Below are 21,945 nucleotides of genomic sequence, written 5' to 3'. Positions count from 1 at the left end.
TTGTGCAATTAATATACACTTGTCTGTTTCGGTTTTCTTTCTCAGATGGTATACATGCCTCCTTTTGTCCTGAATAAATGAAGTAGAGTAAATATACCCAGCCTTCATTCAGATGCAATTATTTATGTGATAATAATTCTTTTACAGAGGATGTTGAAAGCTGTTCATGGAAAAGGAAGTAACATTAGGCCTGACGCTGAACCTGCCGGAAGTGTGCAGAGGCAGGCAAACACAGTGGTGGCCGCATGTTTTTAGTTCTCGTCCCAACCTGCAACACTCATGTTGGAAAATGGATGTGCCCACTGGCTAGCATAAAAATATAACTTCATGTTTTCAAACCTGACACTCACTAGGACATGCTGGTATTCATATACAGATGCTGGTGGACTGAATCTTGCAGCAGGGTTTCAGGTATCAAGGGAAATAATTAGTTAAAAGTACTGTGTAGAGAAAGGGCAGCAAGCAGTGTGTAAACTGGAGCCTGGGTGCTGGAGATGGTGACAGCCCTGTCACCAGTCATGCACTTATGCAAGGGTGTGGAAGAGTCCTACCCACTCTCTGTGCCAGCTAAATCCTGCCAGGGGTGCGAAGGAGCACTGCTCATTTCCCTCTGAGCCTGCGAAGCATTGCAGGCACTGGGAGAAGCAGCCTTTCTCATTTTGGCGCAGGTCCCAAGTGTCCAGTTTAATTTAAAATGGCTGCAGAGTTCTCTGTTTAAATAATCCGGTGTGTATTTGGCCTCTCCTTGCGTGTCTCTGGGGCTGGTAACTGCTCTGCAGGTGGCTCTGGCATCCTTCCTGAAAGCCCTGCCACGTGGATCGCTCTCCAGGTTCGCGTTCCTTTGTGTGTGTCCTTGCACTGTGGCATGGGGACAGTCAGGGATTCAGCACCATGCAGCTCTGAGGGATGCCTGCACCACAGATGGGTGCTGTGTCTGTGCCCTCCCGGCTGCGTTCACATCTCTGCCTAGGAAACCCTGGATGCTGGGGCACAGACAGTTGCTTTTATTCACCTGTCAAGTTTTGGACTAGTTCCTTTGGCCTTTCCTCAAGCATTAGCCACATGGAACTCACTGGAAAGTTTGCCTGAGTAACAAAGGCAGGGTAAGATCAGAAACTTAAATTATTTGATATTTTCTTAGATAGTGGCACAGATTTTTTTTATGAAAAATACAGTTTTTCTAGTCTGACTTCTGAAAAAGTCTAAAAAGTCTGTCTTGGCTTCCCTTTGCCTATTCCAGCTTCATAATTTTACTAGCTTTATACACAAATTATCAACATTTCCAGTCAATACACTTTGCATTTATTTTTCTTATTCAGATCTTATGATTAATAGGTCAATTATTTTGGAGTATTCATATTCCATCTATACACCCTAAGGAAAGCAGGAAAGAGATCCATCATACTGGCAAGGTAAGGATTATATAGACTGAACTCTCTAACTAGAAATACACTTCATGTAGTGCTATTACAAAAAAAAGACAATCCTCCAGAACAGCATACTTTTGAAAATACTGAGTTTCAAATCATTGTTTTGGAGGAGTTGTTGAAAATAAATACATGCACCAACACCACCAAGAAGAACAGTACATGTTATCTCAGTCTTCCATCACTGCAGCTTGGAGATCATCTCAGACTGCCTGTGTAGCAATGTTCCCGTTGTACTCATTGCCAGATATTATCTAAAGCTGGAAAAAGTTTTCAGTCATAGATAAAAGATTAATGGTTAGGCTACCACGGAACACAGTGTACGAATATCGTACCTACTATCCCATGCACTCTGCAGAGCACACGGCTTTTGCTAATATGCTGTAGAGCGTAATGATAATATCATCTATCATCTCTGTACTTCAGTGCCTAGGTAGGCAGTCTGCCGAAATTTAGTGTGGCCTCTCTAAGTTAGAGACAAACCTGTTGCCTCATACTTTTCCTTGAAGGCAGACAAACACAACTGATCCTAGTCTGGAAGCGGCCATGGCCCACAAATTTCTTTCTCTGATGTTGTCAGAATATGGGATTGAAGGACCTGCCTCCCCACACTCCATCCCAGTGACTCAAACAGGCCAAACGTCTCTTCTAAATCTATGATTTTATACAGAAATAAAGCAGTGAGTCTGTAACCCAACCACTGTTCTACTGCAAGTTATAACATAGCTGCCCAGTAGCAGGGGAGGGATTATGAACCTGGGCATGTGTTGGGTTTTATGCCAATCAGAAGAATCTTGTAAGCTCTGAAGAAACACACATATGTGTAAGGATGGGTAAGGAAATACTAGCAAGGCAAAATGGAGGTGTGTGCTTTAAGATTATTCAAATACTATGTAAACACTAATTTTTTAGGCTTGCTCTATACCCTATCAGCTTGGATAGGGCACTACTTGGGCATCACATTACTCAAAGGGGAGGAACAGTGACATTGCATGGGATTCATCGCACCTGACTTTAGCAATCTGAGTTACGCAATTGACAGGCAGTTGTGCAGGGGCTCTGCAGTTAGCTTAGAAAGACAGACGCTTCAAGAGCTGTCTGGGAAAACTGGACAAGAGAAATCCTGTCCACGAGGGCAGTTTCATGGGAGTAGAGAAGGGATCTAAAAAGATAAACCAGTAGTAATATTTTTGCATGTGGTATTGCTTGTGCTACCAATAGTGCTTTTATGTATCATATTTTCATTTAGAAAGCTCAGTCAAATATATGTAACAAATATCTTAATCCAATAACCCTGGAACAAACATGATAGCTCTATCAATCAGTTTTTTTACAATTAGACAACTCTATAGCTAGCAGATGTTAAAAGAGTTAACACCTTTTTTTTTTATTTATTGTTGAGTTATAAGCTGGAGTAGAAATAAGTTTTCCTCTGTTGCAGTGCGTGTTCAGCACATACCAGACATTGGATTGTTTGCCATTGTTTGGACAGACCAGTTTTGCAGATGAGAGGGTAGCTGATGCAGCACATCTGCTCTACTTACATCCTCAGTAAAATATTCTAGGAGAAAATTTTTTAAAACCAAAAAAATCATCTGGTATAATACAATGGAGACCCTAGAAAACTTCAGTTTCAGTGCCCTAATAAGTGAAGAATTATCACTATCATCAGAATGCCTCTGTCAGCAGAACTGGTATCTGTACGATAAAGTTATATTGTGCATTTTGAGGATAAGAATTGATTTTCAAATATAGCTGTCAAGCTTGCTAAGAAGCAGGACAGCAATATACAGAAGGGTAGGAGGAAAAGAAGCAGCTGGACAAGGAGTTCAGGTTTGTTTTATTTATCATTATCTAAATGACATCACTTCAAGACAGGAAAACAGGGCCAGCAGAAATACAGAGCTGGCTTTTTTAGGCAGAGTCAGGGAATTTGCATTTGTGGCAGCTAGAGAAGGGCTCTCCCAGGCCCAGCTCTTCCTACACTGCTCTGGGTGCTGCAGCAGGTCCCTGGGGTCCTGCCTACTGAGGATGCTGCTCTGTGCTTGCTGTGAGCGCAGGCACATCACTCTGCCAAGACACGGTGCCGAGTGGGAAGGAGTACATGATGGACTGGGTATGCAGGAGGAGAGACCACGACTGAAAAGGTGCTTAAATTAGGGGATGCCTGAGGATGCTGCCTCCTTGCCTGCCAGGAGCTGGGGAGGTGGAAGGAGCTGCAGCTGCTGCTGTGACCCAGAAGGTATCTCTTCCTCTCTGCTTTGTGGAAGGCCATGATTTCTCATCTGCAATGACTGCTCTTGTCAGTTTGGCAACCTACTCAGCCTAACGCTTTGTGCATTTTGCCAGCTGTGAGAAGGGTGCACCTGTGTCCCTCAAATCCAGTCCCTTGCAGTCATAGGCGTCACAGCTGGTAAATCCAAAAGGGTCTGCAAGAGCTATTCAATCTGTTCCCCCTGCTCCTGGATGGAGCATTTATCCTTATTTCTGTAAGGACGTGCCGTAAGAAAGACAAAGCCATTCAGAGATCACAGTATGGCACAAGAGCTGTGGAGAATACAAATGCCACAGTAGCTCTGCCCCCTCTGCTGCCTTGATCCAGAGCAAAAGGACCTGACTCCTAGTCAGTGTCAGAGCAGGAAGGCAAGGCTGTACTTCCATGTCTCTCAGTTGTGAAAGTTAACAGCATATTAATCATTATCTGAGGTAATTGCGTCTGGATACCCATGGATGTGGTTCCAAACTGCGCTTCTAGACACTTTGCTCTTGGAGCCACATCAAGAGTTATGAGTAACTGGTTTACAAAATGGAACCAAAGGCAGAAACCCAACAAAGTGGAGAACTGAGTGGAGTTTTGCGAAACGCAGCCTTGGATCACAGAGTTGGGCTGGGCTTGCTCCCTGGTGGGGTGGCTACTGCTCTTAACCACTATTCTTTGCCAAAGAGGAAAGAGAGGGAGAGCGAAATGAAAAGGTATGGCTGCCATGGCGCACATGCAGCTCCACTGCTGTGTAACTGCACCAAATTAATCCTGACAAAATGCACCGTGCAGGGAGTGTGAGGTGGGTAATACAACACTCCCCTGCCACAAATCCACCAGTCTGTGTACGGCACAGGAGGCTCTGCTCCTCCTGCTGCTCCCAGTATATCTGCCCTGCTAGAGGGCCATTATATGCACAATATTTTTCCCTTGTTAGCAAGAATACTACCAGCATGAATTACATACTAAATTCCTATCAAATTCAATTTCTAGCAATTATAATGTGACCAGAAACCATTTCAAAGGGATTACACCAAAGATTAACCTGGATAAAATATGAATATAACATACAAGCTAAGAGAAACTGTGCATGTTGCCTGAATAGGGCAGTATAAAACAGCCCTGCTCAGAGTTTCACAGTCAGGAGCGGATGAGACAATGAGTTTCCTGCTGTTACTGGAGTTAAAGCGGTAGGTCTTGGTATGTTTTCGAGACAAATTGATTTATTTTTATGCATTATCACATTGAGCGTGATGGTCATTGTGAGAAAGAGATTGCTACAGGAGGCAACAGTTGTTTATTGAAAAGGACAAAGTTGTCACAGCTTGTAGAGAGGGGTTTCTGTTTGTCAGCTTCAAGATCCCCATTTCCTTTCACAGGGTAGAGCTTCCCCAGGTGAAGAAAGAAGTTTGGAAAGCCCTAGCTAACTGAACAGACTAGATTATCCCAGCAGTCCTTCTTTCTGTCAGAACACAGATTTCTGTTTAGTATGAACTGATGTAAGTTCAGAGAAATAAGTGGGACTACATCTGGCAGTTAGTTTTGAAGTTATCAGACAAAAAACGAACGGAGCACCAAGTGTGTTCTTCATTATTTTCCTTCTGGGCCCTTTTCTTTAGAATATGATTTCACCTTATTTACTTTCTAACATAGTCTAGCAATTTCTTATTGGCATTGATGCTGAATGTTGTTGGGGATTCAGACATGGAGAACTGGTATACAGCACCCACAGGTGCAGAAGGGAGTAACATCTGATCCTATGTTCCCAGATGTTGCTTCTCTTTTCCAGTTATGAAATATGTAATCAAATCACAAAAGAAAGCTGAATGATGTAATTTTATTTCAGCACCCAAAGCTATACTTGGTGTCAAGCTAAAGTACCTTAGCCATCAGTGAGCTGATACACAGTGGTTCTGCAAATCTCAGTGCAGCCCAAAGCAGTATATACTTGTTTCAAAAATCCATGGGGTTAACTTGCACGCCTAAAATACCTGCTGAGGTGATTTGCTATCATGATTTTTGGGGAAGGAAACCTGACAGGCACTGCAGTTTTCATCTTACGAAATCATTATTCGTTAGGATGAATTTTCTCAGCAGAAAATCTAGCTGCATTTTGTTTAGCAGGCATAAGTTACCAAAGGAAATAATGACTTGTGACACAAAACCTGAATGACTTCTCAGGACAGCTAAACCTGTACTTTTTGCTTTCAGCCACCTCTAAGTGGCATCCATTTCCACTTAGCAGCTGAAAGACTTCTCATCACCCCCACGATTTCTTGTCTCCCTCCTACTTTCGTAAGTCCCAGTGTGACAGCCACCTGCAAAGCAAAGGCTGGCTACCTGCTGGTTTGATGCCAAAGCTGCAACGTGTGCTTCGGAACTCAACATCTGCTCTAGGAAAGTGGTTCTGGCTTAACCAGAGGATGCTGAGCTGCTGCTGAGCCAGGGAAATGGTGCTGACTGACTGGGATGCAGGCAAAGAGGCTGACAGGTGCTGACAAGGAGAATATGCTAGGGATATGCTAGGGAAAATAGAGTCCAGAAAACCACAGATACTGCTTCTAAACAGGACAGCAGAGAGAACTGGACAGCAGAAGGAAGTTAATAACTGGAGGATGTGTTTCTTCCTATGGCTGTGTACAGAGAACAGGAATATTAAAAAATTCCCAGATCTGTAAGTTTTAAAGTGTGGCAGAGTAGCCACGGTACGCACACACTGTGGGCCAGACTCTGCAGCACACATCTGTACATGAAGGAGTGATTTGCAGTCAGTCGTAGGAGCTACAGACCTTGCCACTAATAAGCATTAATAAGTGGAGAAAGGTGCTTCTCCATGGATGAATTCAAGTGTTACTTTGAGGAGTGCTGTTGTAGTGGAACAATTAGTTCAGAACAAGTCACTGGAGACAAGTGGAGCAAGTGGAAAAGCTGGGAATAGGTGGCTTGGGAGCAAGCAGGAGAGTGGCTCTGTAATAACTCCCATGTACTGAGGGATGAGGACCTTAGGACATGCGGAGACTTCTATGATCTCAGGGCTGCCCAACGCCCACTTTTGCAGGCATTAACTGAACAGTGCATGAAGTATACATAAACTAGGACTGCTAGTGCCACTATGGTTTTTTCCTGTGAAAACCGTGGAGGCAGGGAAAGCACAAGCCTTCTAGGAGATTGTCCTAATTATCAAAGGGGCTGTTAATACGTGGGGAAGACATGAACAAAATGGGGGCCAGAGTGGCAGGTACAAACCCCATCCCAGAGGCACCTCTGCCATGCATGTAGGAAAAGGCTTGTGCAACCTCAGGAGCTAGAGCCTTGAGCTTTCTCCTGAACATGGGCCCTTCTGCCTGGGAACTGAACCAAGTTTGGCCAATACTTTTAAAATGCTATTCTGGCACCTTTTGTGCAAATAGCCTAATGGTTGAGGTATGGAGAGGGAAACTCACGTCAAAGGTGCCCCCCTCCCCTCTCCAGTAGAAGGTCTCAGCTCTTCAGCCTGTCTTCCCATGGGTTCTCAAATGATTAGCCATGAGCGTGACTCTGCTGTAAGGCTTCCCTGTGAAAACTATGTCAGAAATTGAAATCTATACAGAATACAGGTCAAAGCTAAATGTGTCAGAAAGCAAAAAAGACTCACAATAAAAAAGAATCACAAGTCTTTGTGATTTAGTGCTCACCATGTGTCTCAGGGACATAACCTGCTGTAAAGATTTGTGGGGTAGATCTCAGGGTATTCCCACAAGCCATGCTCACAAGTGAGCTCATTTTCCAGGCACACAAATCCTTCAGTCCATCTGTCCAATGCCTCCTTCCACTGGAAAGGAGGAGGTTCCTCCACCCAAGGTAGGATGCAGGTTTGACTCTTCTCAGACTGGGGCTAACATTGGAAGTTTCCCACTTGCTGTGTGAATTCTCTAATTGTGGATAGCTTGATTGATAAAGAACAGAAATATCGATCAATCTGGCTGCTACTGCAACTGGGATTCAGTGAAATGCCTAAGGGGTCTAACCCAGCCCAGAAACTCCTGTTTCTAAATAGGCAACAAGCTCAACAAAACCAATAGTTTTAGCTAATGGTACTAGGTAGTTAATTCACAGCTGTGCAATAGTTAATTTCCTTACTTTTAGCTGGACACACACATTCTGGTTTAAGCTTGTTGAAAATTTTTAGATTTATATACCCTTGCCCCCAGATACTTAGTTTCATAGTTTTTAACTGCAATTGGTACACCATTTTTATGCTGGATTCAGCACTGTGGCATCAAGCAACACCTCTAAGCAACATGTCCTGAGTGTGGAACACACAACCATTGTCTTTCTTCAAACAATACTCTTTGTGGAGTTATACTTGTATCCAATACTTCCTCCTATCTATTTAGCATTACTTCTGTCCTTGATTTTTCCTTTCGTTTTTCCTTTTAAATGTTTTGAATTACTTCTCTTAGTCTACATGGCTGCTAGTATTTGCACGAAGAATTCAACAACTGAAGCTTGGAGACAGAAAGGGTATTATTTCTGCTCATCTTCTTCTATAAAATGGTATTTTCTGAATAAAAACTGAATAAAGAACATGCTGATATATATTTCATGCACATTAGCATTTTCTCTTCATTATAAAAAATTAGAATGTGGTGTTAAATGTCTTGATATTATAAATAAGTAGTTAATATTTTCATAAACTAGGTTCCATAAATCCATGGGATGTATTTACAAAAATATAAATAAATATAAAATATTTTTTAAATGAAAAAATATTAATTAGGCTATCCCAAAACTTGATAGATTTTAATTTCAGCCAAACTATCTGAGATTTCACAATGCTGCAAAAATGCCACTGAAAATTCAATGGCATGCATGTTCTGAAGACTTTCTTCGAAAGATAAGAGGATAAAAAGAAATACTGTACCAGTTGGATCAAAATCTGGAAAATAATCTGGACAATTCTGAGCAGTGATCCTCCCCGCAGGTGTGTCGTCCCAGCACAACCAGCCATCCCAGGTTCGGTTACAGAACAGACCTGGACATTTAAGAGGAATGCAGTAGTTAATTCAACATGCAGTCACTCCTGAACCTACTCTGTCCTGGCCTCTCAAAGAATATTCCTGTCTGCAGACAACCATGTTTTCTTTTCGCAATAAAACCGCTTGTTATTGCTACACTTTGAGTGGAATTGAGGTCCTACAAGGTACTTGTTTTTGCTGACCAGGTGTTAGTGGTGTTCATTTTACTGGAAAGCAATGTTTTAAAGCCTTTTGAACGGAACTTGGGATGTAGGGTCTGATCCTACAAATTCCTCCTTTTGATCCTCCTTCTGTCCTTAGCCATAAGCATGTACACTAGTGGCACCCAAAGACCTTATAGACACCCGCTTTTCGTTTCACATTCTGCTGTGCAGCAGGTCTGAAAATCAAGTGTTTGGAATGTAAAGGAAGGGCTTGCAGGGATGTCCCAGCTAAGTGCAACACTTGTGCAGACAGGTCCCTGCAAGGTTGTTGCATTGTCCAACACTAGAGGTTGGTGACACAGCCACAGACCCAGTGAAGCAGGTGCAAGTCGTATCTGTAACAGGCGAACTCTGCCTGCTGCTGTTGTCTGGGTAGGCATCCCATGATCCTGTCCACATCATGCCCCTCTGGTATGGTAGCACTGTCAAGGCTGTGTCCTTTTCCAAGGACTGTTCCCAGCCCCAGAAACGATGGCAGTACTAGGGAGGCAGAACACAGCTCATTCCTGGTTCCCATTACAGAGATGTTACGTACTATGGTTCACAGAAATTGTGCTGTAAAACTGCTTGCTTTAACATGATTTCCAGGCTCACTGTGGATTTATTCAAGCAATCCATTAAATGACCCCCTATACTTCATTGTTATTTTCCATTTAAAATCAATTTGTGTTGGGGAAAGGTATTTATCATCATGACCATCAGGTTAAAGTGAGAAGACACGTCTTGCATTTTTTGCTCTCGTCCCAAGGGAGTTTGAATTGCTGCTATGACCACGTAGGTTATTTTTGAAAGAATCTTATGGAAGGCACCTAATAACCGCTGAATCCTAATAAATTATGGTCAGCTAATTGCCTCTGGTGGCTTTGAAATTATCCACAGATAGGCTTTCTTACTGAAGCAAGAAAGCTGTAAAAAGACATCTGAATTGTTCAAATTTTTATTAACAACTGGTTTTAAGTCAAAATAGTTGTGGTTTAAAAATGGAAAGCATAATACTTTCTAAATCACTTTTTCCAGATCAGATGTCTAGCAAAAAAGATATTCTTATGAACACTTTTTCTTGTTAGCTAAGATTTTATGCACATCTATTTTTCCATTGTCAAATTAAATTTGCTAATGCTACTTGTTCACTTAATTAATTAACCATAATACCAGCAGTATGTTATATTTCCTTCAGGCATTCTCATGCTCTTCTCTAGCTTTGAGATGTATCTGAAAAACTTTCAGGAATAATTTTGTAATAGCAAGAAGAAAAAGAGAAAATGTTTTCAACATGAGCTGGTACATGAAGGACACTGCAGAATGGGTTTGGTAGGAATTTCTAGCTTTAAATCCTTTGCCTTGCCTAACAAAGAAAAAAATCACTGATGTTGATCTGTACACAGCGGAATGTGTCTTTCGAGGTAAGTAACAGGACATATATTCACACATACATCCATAAATGCATATACACACAAACACATACATAGATATACTCACACATACATATATGTGGTTTTTAAGTGCTGCAGGAAATAAGACAGTGTTAGTAAAAAAGAAAAGGAGGAGTTGAACACTATATTGTCGTATCACCGGCTAAAAATCTTACATTTTTGGATGGACAGGGATTGCAGGAGTGCTGCCCTGTTCTGGACCAATGGTCAGGTGTTCCTACATGCCTGAGCTCCTCATTTTACTATTTCTTTTGGATTTAAGGTAATCAATTCTACCTTGAAATAGACAAGATATGTATGTGTACATGTTCTGTTACTTTGGCTCTGCTGACACATGGCCATTTATAATGCTGCCACAGCTCACCTGTATTACACCATCTCTCTGGCTCCTGATTGTGAGATACTATGAAGTCCTCTGCAGCCCACTACCAACAGCTTTGAGTCCTGGGATTGTGAAGGATTTAAACTACCTTTATGCCAGTCTAGAAATAGACTACATACCAGGGAAAAATTAAACCAGGGAAAAATTAAACACATCTCAGGTGGTTCTGTAAAGTTGAACCACTGGGCTTTTCTGGGAACTTGAGTGTTAGACTCTACTACTGTTTGTGCTGAAAATGCATATCCAGTATGCCCCTTCAGATCACGTGTTGGGCTTTTCTGCTCAGGAGACACCCTTACGCTTGTACTTTGCATTAAGGGAATTTTCCATCTCATCCCATCCTCCCTTTCAAATTTGCAGCCAAGAGACTTAGACGCTTGTCCACTTCCAACCCTTTATGTTGGAGGGCTGGTGATGATTCTCTAATTCTGTTGAAAATGCAACTTCAGTAGTGTTGGCATAATTCCCTAGTCATCCATTGTCTTCATTCTGGGTTATAAATGAACTAAGTGCATGTTGCTATGAACGTAACAGTCACCAGTGGCACCACTTAAGTCTAACTCCCAGTTGAAGAAATGCAGGAACTGCTGCGCTATGCCTGATGGCTGCAGGTCTGCCACTGCTGTCCTCCTGGGACAACGCTGCCCTTGAGAGCGCTACCAGGAATTCATGTGTCGTGAGACATGTGAATTCCCAGCTCATGCTGGAAAATCCCTTCAGTCCTTTACAACTGATCACATGAGCAGGGTGCAAAAGAAAGGTGAATCCAGCTGAACTGTCAATGGATGCAAAAATTACATATTTATAGAGCTGGAGACTAAAAGAGTAATCTGAGCAGACAGCAAGTTATTTCCCCCTCAATAACTTGTTTATTTCCTCCCTCAATAAAGGTTTGTTTATGTCTGAAACATGATGCTGTCTATCCCATAAGCTTGTTCAAATACTTGTGGGTTTCCCCATTACTGGCCTGAATGAAAACCTATTTGAAGCAATGGGAAACTCTATAATAATTCCAAAACATTTCTGCATCAAGACCTGAGTATCTTGACATTTAATGATTCTTTGAGTCTTACAGAGCCCAGTAAAATCTTTGGAGTAGAGAGCTGTAGAAATGTCTTTGTTCTTGTATTACAAAAAAATCCCACATTATCTCCACCCCATCTACTAGGTTGGGGGTTTTTAATCATGATTTTTAAATATGTTTTCTCTTTAAGCTGTGTCCTCAGTATCTCTGTTCTTTACTTGCATAAATCCCCACAATCCCTCCAATAATTTTTCTCTAGCCCTCTCAGAACTTATTCCCTATTTTCTGTGAGAAAAAGTGACCAGAACACTCAGTCCCAACCAGAAATGCTGCTTCGTTTATACTGTACGATTGCAGCACCACTATTACTTGTAATTTCCCTTCTTATTAATCTTAATGTATGCCTCATATTCAGTAAAGATGCATGCTGAGTGCTTTATAAACCTCTTTTGCTGGTGTTACCGCTGAATATAGAAAACCTGGAACAGCTGCGTTGGTACAGAGCATGACAGCTATCAGTCAATACACAAATGACAGAAAAATGAAACTGTGAATGAGGCAAACAGAACAACATTTATATCTAAGCGATGACTGTTCACAATCAGATCTTTGTGTGAACCTGTGGAAAGGTTATGGAGAATGCCATTCCCTAGGCAAGAACAAGGGATATTCAAGCAGTAAAACACTGAGCCAGAAACGTAGATGACTGAGGTACCGTCAGCATGGGGAGGAAGGAAGAGCTGTTCATTCCTTAGGTTGGTTCCAGGCTTTTTTCTTTCTTTGCACTAAAGAGGATGCTAAGTGTGAATTTGACTTCTGCTTACGGGAAGGAAACTGCACCCCAAGGAAGACCATGGGCTAGTATACAGAAGAAAATGTTTCTTTGTAGCTATATTAGCAAGTGTGGCAATACACAGACACTTATAAATCTTTTTTACCTTTTTTCTTATATGGAGGAGCTCTGTTCATCCTCTCATAGCATTTGAACTGTGAATCTATTATCTTCTGTCGTATGACTGAATTTTCAGTTACTGCAGGTTCTAATGTAGGATCAGTATAATTTACAGTAGAAGAAAGACTTGGAACGATTCTCTGTACAGAAAGGAAAAACTGTTAGTACAACTGAATAAACCAGGAGGATAAAATAAAAAAAGCAAGGATCAGAAATCTCTAATATGCATTCCTCAAAGGCCTTTTATTTGCACATATGTTTAGCATTACGATTGGCCTTATACTGCTTGCAAAGTAAATCCTGAATTTTTACTAGCTCAGTTTAGTAGATTTTAACCAAACCTTTTTTCTTGGCAAAAGAGAGAACCATTAAGTACTTGATAAAGTCTTCAAAATCTTTTCATTTAGTTTAGTGATCTGCAAAAAAATTTTGTCTCTTCCCAAAGTTACACCCACATATTTCATTTTGCTTGTGCTGTTTTCTCTTCAGACTGCCCAGACAAAATACCTCAGTGCCACAGCCTCAAAACTGATTATTTCATGTTTTATGTCACCTGCTTAGAGTTCCTTCAACTGTTAAAGTCACAGAAACACAGGGCAGTGAGCTTAAACCTCACTACCTGGCCTTAGTTCCTAGTTAAGTACCTAAGAAAAGTGACCTTAAATTTAAGAGTCTGAATAACAAAGTCCTCTTTTATCAACTGGCATCTTCTGACTTCTCCCACTCTGAGCTGCCTGAAGGGCAAAGGGAAGAATCGTTGGCTCTGGAAGGCAAAAATGTCAGGTATAAAGGTCAGCTATCTTTTATTTTTCATCCATCCATCCACCTGTCTGTTGCATAGCACAGGTTTGCGAGCCAGGGTGGAAATGAGACCGTGGAGCTTTAGTTAATTCTGTTCTGCTTAATCCTGTATCGGGACACTTCTCTGCACACAGGTGCTAGAAAAGCATTATTTCCCCTGCTTCCCCAAGCAAAAGCAGTGTTGCTGTGGCACTTTTCTTGTATGACCCTCTACTTCTTTCCCATACTAAACCATACTAAAACTATCACAAACACATGCAGAGACATTTAAAGGCTGCTTCAAAACTCATGACTCTCACAAACACACAGACTTGATGTTTTCAGCACCAAATACTAGTACACTGATCTTTAAGCAACCATTTGTAGTTGTTCAAACTGAAAACATGACAGGTTTGAAAGTTCAAGTATCAGCTCAGTTCTTAAATTGTTGCTTCCCTTTTTTTTTTATTGCACATCACAAGCAATTTTATCCCATTAGTACATTACTTTCTTTTCCATTTACACAGCTAAAACACCTTGATAAAACACACGGCAAAACCACATTATGTTTGATTTAGGTAAGAAAAAAAAAAAGTCATTACTTTATCCTGATGCTTCTGTGCCAAACCATCTCAGTTTAATCTCCTTATACTCACATATCAAATTATTTTTTCCTAATTTAATCTAATCTCTTTTGATAGTAACATTTTCATTTTGAATTGTTTATAGCTACTGCCTGAAGACTGGACGACAGTGAAGGCAGTTTATCTCATTGCACTTAAGTATGGACTTGAAATAAAATGGGATGAAATAGAAGGAAGATAGTTTCTGGCAGATACAATTCTATATAAATTATGTGTGTATGTATACAGACACACATATAGATATACTTGGACAGTGAAGCCATTTGGAACATTTCATCTGACCATCCGAGTGAAAAATTAAGCATCTAGAAAGCCAGAACAGGAAATATAGAAGAAAAGCCAAACATATCACAGATCCCTCGCTTAAGAGATTAAAGCGAGTAGCTGGAGTCTGTGAAGATGATTTAAAAACCAAACAAGCAATGTCCCAAATCCAGCAAGAAGTGTAGGAAAGTGCAGATAAGGTTCTTCAGGCTTATTGCGCCCTCAGGTCTGTCTGAGCCCTTGGTGTCCATGTACCACCACCAGCTTTGGTGCTTCTCTGAAGTGACTCATAAATACTCCATGCTTATTTTTTTCTTTCTTGTTTTGAGTAATACCTGAGTTCCAAGCTTTTGCATTCAAGATAGGAATAATTGTACTGTCGATGAAAGCTAGGGCGGCTTCTGTGGAATTGCCTATATTCTTGATGATCCCTCTGTTACTCTGGGCCAGTTTGGGAACACACTCATGTTTTCAAAGCATAACCATCTGATTATGCTTGAAAAACATCACCAATTTTCCTTAACCTGAAAAAATGTTTTTATTTTATTTTTGTTTTCTTCTAGGAAGGAGATGATCTGTTTGACCAAACAAGACAAAAGTTGTTGCACACTGGGACAAGAAAGACTGGTGTTGCTCGCCATAAATTCTGGTTCAGTTTCATTTGCTTTATCTACACAGAATAAAGCACGATACAGATATAAAACAATTGACAAATGCCAGCTACACAAATAGAAACTGTAGAAACTGTTCATTGCTTTGGAAGATCTTTCCCCTTATTCTAACTTTTTTGGTATCCTCTTTACACATCTTTTTCAAAAGGACAGACCATTCTCAGAAGATCGCATAATACAGATATATGTAAGCTGAAATCAAAAGTATGATATGCCATTAGAAAAGTAATGTTCTTCTTACATCTTTTAACTAGTGAAGAAGTAACTGTTTGTAACTAGGGATGATGATTTTGAGGGGTAAAGTACAATTCAGAGACAAAAGAAACTTTATCTTTCAGGTCATTTTGAAAGGGACTAATTTAATTACTGAAGCAGTCAGATCTTGTTGGGTACAGGTTAATGAGAGTAACTAATATTTGGACACAGGGAGTTCCTGTGGTGGTGGACAGGATAAACGTCTTGGATTGTGTATAAAATTATTTAAAGTGCTCAACCATGTAACCGTGAGGACTGCCCATTCCACTGCTTCTGACCAAGGCGAAAATGGCCCAGCAGAAACTGACAGCAAAATTCTATTGCTCTCATTTGGTCCAGGACTTCACTCAAAGAGATTAAAAATATAGATGAAACTGTGTCACCAAAGCTCAATGGAAATTACTTCATCGGTGGAAATCACTTAATGGTCTACAGTAAATCCAAGATGAAATAATTTTCACCTGGTAACTACCCACGATGTTGAACAAATTTTGAATATTCAGAGTCACTGCTGCATGTTAAAAACCCTTTCCATGCATCCACCAGTTCCTTCAGTTGGAAATATAAATGTTGATGTTGATACAATAAAGGAATGACTCATTCATTTATAAATATTCTTTATTAAAGAGAAATAAATAATTCACAATTTAATAACCAGGATGTGTTCATAGCCTGAAAATGATTGGTATGGTTTCTTCTGAAGAAAACTGTTTAAGTGATGTCCCATGCAGCAGTTTAGCAGCCGTACATATGATGTCACTCCTAAAAGTCCAAGTAAATGACGTCATACATACGACCACCAAGCCACCGCGTGACAAATGACTGTTATAAGAAAATGAATTATCATTACAAAGAGAAAAACACAGGCTGCTGGGAATGTTTGAGTTCCCTTTATAGCTAGAATTAATAAAGGAATCTAGAGAAAGCAATTTAGCTTCATTGTTAAATTATATAAAAATAAATGAATAGTGCTCCCATTCTCTAAGACAGACACATGCTATTAACCTGTGCAACACTGCCCATTTCTGTAAGAGAACCCAGACAAAGCAAGCATAAAACTCTTTTTTTCCCCCAAAATATTGGACATGATGAACAAGCAACCCCAATTATTATTCTTCTACCATCAAGGAGCTTAAAGTATACTAACTGTTGATTATACATGACATTTAGGAAAAGAAGATATTTGTAGCTTTCTTTTCTTTTACTTGTTTCCACTAAATACCGTAATTTCACAACATTAATTGTTGAACATGACCAAAATATATTTCAAATTCCAGATGCTCCAACTGTTTGTTATTGATTTCAACAGCTCAAACATTTATTTGGCACATTACTTTGAAAACTGCTATGTGTTTTCACCACTTTGTGGGTCACTAAACTCTTGTCCTTCAATACATCACAACTTTGAGCAAGGGCTCACTGTGATTTAAACTGGTTGCAGAGCCCTGCTCGTACCTCAATTACATCTGAGCTATATTTCACAGCTGCAAGTGTTAGGACAGGGAAGAAAATGACTGTGATGCCTTAGGAAGGTCATTAGTGCATGGTACTCAGTAAACATGACAATAATTTCTTATCCATCACAAATGGGCTAGGAAACAGCACACAATTTCTTTTGGGAAATACTCCGACATGACATGTTTTGCTTAACCACTGAATGTTAGAATTTTCCCATACTCAATTGCTGTTGAAGCAGGATGGAAATTATCTCACAGTGAGATCCCATATGACTTGGGGATTGCAGATTTTGGCAGCTGTTTAAACAAGCATGAGATTATCAGCCACAGCAGGTGAAGACAAGGCACTTGTAATGAAAAGCAACTCATGAATCTCACAGTTCTTCCTCCTTGCTGCAGTATTAGCTCACGTGAGGAAGATTTACTTTCAGAGTAGCCTGATAAAAACTGTGGCCTTAAAGGAAGGCTGCAGAATACTTCATGGATTTTTGCTTGCAGCTCTCATTATCTTCTTGTAAAAGGTCTCTTTAGGGCAATCAGCTGCATAGCAACATTTTTTTTTTTTTTTTTAAAGCAAAGATGGAGGCAAAAAGTTCTGATCATCCCTGAAACTGGGGTGAATAGAACAGACTACGTCATTCCTTTCCCTCTTGGTAAACTGTGAGCAGCTCAAGTATCAAATTCTCACACTAAATCTCATGACCTTAAATCATCAGCAGCTCGCTTTCAAAGTTTTCCTTGCATGAGAAGAGCTCCAGAATTTGCAAGGTCACTTCCTTACAACTTGAAGCAACTGAAATTTGAGCACTTTAGAACAACAGCCTTCAAAGGTATGGTGTCAGGGGATGAGACCCAGGGGGATCTCATCATCTAAGGCTGGGGAAGCCTCTGGACTGCCAGCAGTGCCAAGCAGCAAGCAAGACTCTGATGAAGCATGCCAAACAAGGTTGTGACAGATCTTCTGGCCCACTGAAGGGTGGGACCTGGTCTGGACCGGGTGCTGGAAGAGCCTCTGCCTAAGCAAGAAAAGGCCTGTGCTTACGGTGCAGACGCAAGTTTCGGAGTCTCGTGCTGAGAGCCACTGTGCTGGACAGGTAGCAGGAGCCCGGAGGAGCATGTGGCTGCACCATCTCACTGGTGCATTCCCAGATATCTGGATCAAATGGGTACACCATGAGCAGTGCCCTTGTAATGGTGGCAAGCGTTCTACTAATTGGCTTCTGGAGACTTGAATTTACTGCAACTGTGTTCCAAAACACGTCAGTTTGTGCAGTTACTGAAAATTACATTTAGGCTTTCACATAATTAATTTTCCATCTTTTGTGAATGGGAATTATTCACAAGCCTTTCAGGAGCTGACAAAATGTACCAGACTATGTATAGTTTAGTGACTGAGGCTTGGTAACAACTTGACAGTTTTGGACTTAATGAACTTGTACAATTTGTTTTTTACTCAAAATGCATTCATTTTACAATACAATTTTGGTCTAATGGGCTTAATTGAATAATAGTGTGGTGTTCAGCTGCAGCATCCATTTTGTCCTTACTGAGCACTTCGTGGTTGGCTCAGAACAACAAAACTGGAATATGTGAGAAAAACTACTCCATCAATCCTCATTTACAGGCAAGACCAAACTACCATTTGTAGGCACCAGATGACAATTCTTGCTTGACAAAATCATGCAGAGAATAGAACTCTTTTCTCAATGTCCTGCAACATTTATTGGTCACACAGAAAAGAGACTCAAGCTTGTTTTCTCTGCAGTTTGATGCCCCTGGACATACTGTGATGATGCTCCATCTTTCTTGTAGAGAGAAATGTGCACTGGGGAGAAGAACTAATTGCTCTGGCACACAGGGGCTCACGCACTTGGGGAAACAATTCTCAGTCACACTCTGTGACTCTCAATAATTACCAAAAAAACAGAGAGCATCAGGAATAAAGTGAACTAAGAAATAATGAACAGCTAAATCTTCTAATGGAATTCACTAAACTGTAGAGGACTACCTGGTGATGCTGCAAGCATTGCCATTATTCTGCATCCAAAAGCAAGGGAAGCCATCAAAGAGGAAGACAATAATGAGTTAGTTTTATTTCTAAATTAGGTTGTGGAGAAACTGATTCTTCAGATTTTGTTTGGCAACAGCAAGTTATTATGGACCTGCACACAGAAAAGTGCTGTTTATTCTGTGCAAAAAATGACATATGTAAAAGAGATGGATTCTATTGGAAGGTACCAAAACCCCTTGGTGACAGGTCTAAAAGCTGTACCTTATGGGGAGAGGAGGGTCTATGGCCACCTTGAACTAGGGTCTAGGACAAAATATTCAAGAAGAGATATGGGATGAATCTCACACCTACGGTGGGACAAATGGCATAAACAGGGAGCCTGGAGCCCAGAGGGGAAGACAAAGGACCTCAACAGGTTGTGTTGCTTTGTGAAAGCTTGCAGTCACAACCTGGGAGTGCAGGACAAATGAGAGGATGACAGTAAACCATCAAAGAAGAGAGATCTGGAGGATGGTGTGTGGAGTGGGTAGAGAACAGGAATATGAGATCACTCCCATGTCACAACTACTTGAATAACTGTATCTTCCTCAACCTCAGACAGTAGCTGACATGTAAGCCTCAGGGGTTCATGGTTCTGGGAACCAAGGAGTCATTACAAGAACCTACAGAGAGGGAACAGGTTTTTTTGGAAGAGAAAGACACACTTTCCCTGTTACAGACCATCCCTGGAAGATAAATTAATATACAAGCTATCTAACCAGATCATAGTATGGCCACTTCAATGGGGAAGGAAGGAATATAGAGATGGTAACAGTGAAAATGTAAGATTTGTGCTTAAGCTATCCATTGAGGTCAGAAGATGGAGAGCCCTCTGGTGCCAAGATATCTAAAAGGAATGGGATGCAGATCTTACTGCAGTTTCTTAAAGAAATCCCAGCCCTGAGTACTGCAGCAATGAGCACAGAACTAATGCTGCACACATGCTATCATGGGTGAGAGATTTAAAAGATTTGTGGATAAGAGGGCAAGGATCAGCCCAGTCTTTCAAGGCTGACCTACAAACCCATGCTCTGGTCAGTGCACCACAGGCACTCAGAAATGCTGTTGACAGTTTTAGTTATCTGAACATTTACAGTCCCGTCATTTGACTGGGGAAGAAAAATAACCTGCAACTGTTCCTTCAGTCGTCATTGGCCTGTTATAGGAAGAATCACTGTTCTTTGCCAAGGCCCCTGTCAGGCTCCTCAGATCAGCTGGGATTCAAACCCAGAAGCTGGCCTCTGTCAGACTGTTTTGTTAGAGAGGTCTCTGACCATAGGGATTTTCCCAGCCAGTGCACTGCTACATGCATCCTTTGCAGGGCTATGTGCAACAGCCACAAAATGTCACAAATATAAGGATACTCCAAATTACTTCAAGGCAGAAAACTTCTGCCAAGCACAGGGATGATTCCTTAAATCATTAACTAATTCTGACCAAATTCTTTTGAGACCAAGCTAACAGAAATTTATTAACTCTCCTCTGTTATTTATCCTGCTCTCTATCTCTTTTTTGTTTGAGGGTCCCAATCCTGAACTATGAATTCAATATTTTACCAAAGTGGGATCTTTTTGTTGTTCTCTATGATCCCATTTAATTATTTTCTTTTTACCTCCTTCTATCCATCATTCTCTTACTGTTCTCTACTTCCCTTCCCTCCTCTTCATCCCTAAGAACTTAAGTGGCAAACAGCACCGTGAGCAAGTTATGCTAGGCTGAGAGAAGCAGAGGGGCAGAAGCCAACAAACAATCCAGGGACAGCAGTCTCCTCTGTTCCCCAGTGTGTCTTCTGGCCCTGTTTCTACAACTTAGACCAGTAAAGATAGGAGTTGGTAGGGAAACGTGCACAAATGTTCCACATTCAGGTGCTGGAAGAAAAGATGAGAAGCAGAGGGGCATGAGGAGCTAACCAACAAAACACAAGAAGAATAAGGATCAGTGTTCCTGAACATTGATCTTCAGGAACACATAGATAAAGAGTTAGTTGGGGAATAAGGTGGCATCCAGCAGGCAAGTTACTCATACCACACCAAGGTATAGAGGTGCTTGTCCCCATTAGCATAATTCAGACATACTCTGACCATTCTGCAACTGAGGTTCTGCGCAGTATTCTCATTTCTGACTACCTGTAATATCTTTGATTTTATAATTGTTCATAATTTGAGGTTTCATAAGTAGAGATCAGAGAAAGCATTCAACTTACATAAGAGGTGTTAAGTCAGGTAGAAATGAATTTACTATGTATCTAGAACAACAGTTACTTAGCCATGTTGCATACATTGAAATAACTGTAATATTGATATTAACCAGATGAAAATACCATTTAAACTTAATAACTAAACTTTACACTGCTATTTTCCATTTTAATTGCTTTCCTAATAGCACAGTACCTATAAATAGTGAAAACACACAGTAACTTAAGTCCAAGTCTCACACAACGATGGTAAGGAAGTTTTCAAACACGTAAGTTTCCATGTCACCAATATGTTATATCCTGTAAAACACGGACATGAAAAATCACATGCATTACCTTCTTCAGACCTTCAGTTCTATCTCACCAAGAAACAGTGGTTTCCAGTTCAAACTTCTATGGGATATCTTATTTAGAAATTTTACTAACCTTATTTCAAATTGTATCAGTAAGGAAACTTATTCCTTCACCTATGCAGTATAACAAATATAACTCAGTACTCATTTTTCTGAACGTCACCACAAGTTGCAGTTTGGTAGGTGTCATGAGCAATTCAGTTTTGTGGCACTTACAATTAGAAGGATGATCAGTAAGAAGCAACCGTGGGTTGTTTTTTTCATTGTGGAGTCTTCCTGGAGAGAGATGCTGTAGCTGACCCTACTGGGAATTAAACAACAAACAAAAAAAGCACAGTGTTAGACTTTATCTGTTAAGATAAATTCCTTGTCATTAGTGTATGAGCATCTTTTGAGGTTTAAAGTAGACTCTGTGTTGTGTGTATGTGCACTTCCAGCTTTGTGTGTGCTCATGTTTGATTTTATTGGATGCTTTTAACTGTGTCTCCTCTGTGCATCTCTGGTTGTGAGTTCAGCTGATGTGGCATACAGCTCCATGCTATGTCACCAGCAGCAGATCTGGGTTAAGCTGTGTCTTT

The 21,945-nt window shown here is 40.7% G+C and overlaps 1 protein-coding gene across 1 annotated transcript in view; it reads right to left on the bottom strand.

The window, feature by feature from the left end:
- The window catches only part of LOC104512942 (calcitonin receptor-like), a gene marked incomplete at its 3' end in the record, with an annotated part of 34,367 nt that extends 12,736 nt beyond the window's left edge, over window positions 1-21,631 (bottom strand). Inside the window, exons 1-3 of the mRNA XM_010156135.1 lie at window positions 21,584-21,631; window positions 12,686-12,839; window positions 8,591-8,701 (exon numbers count right to left, since the gene is read on the bottom strand). Of these exons, the coding sequence (XP_010154437.1) occupies window positions 8,591-8,701; window positions 12,686-12,839; window positions 21,584-21,631 (313 nt within the window). The remainder of the gene's footprint in view (window positions 1-8,590; window positions 8,702-12,685; window positions 12,840-21,583) is intronic.
- Between the last annotated feature and the right edge of the window lie 314 nt (window positions 21,632-21,945).

The sequence above is a fragment of the Eurypyga helias genome, unplaced genomic scaffold (genome assembly GCF_000690775.1).
Source record: "Eurypyga helias isolate BGI_N326 unplaced genomic scaffold, ASM69077v1 scaffold10027, whole genome shotgun sequence".
NCBI classification, from domain to species: domain Eukaryota; kingdom Metazoa; phylum Chordata; class Aves; order Eurypygiformes; family Eurypygidae; genus Eurypyga; species Eurypyga helias.
The sequence above is the reverse complement of the archived record's forward strand: the minus strand, read 5'-3'. Positions and strand labels throughout refer to the sequence as shown.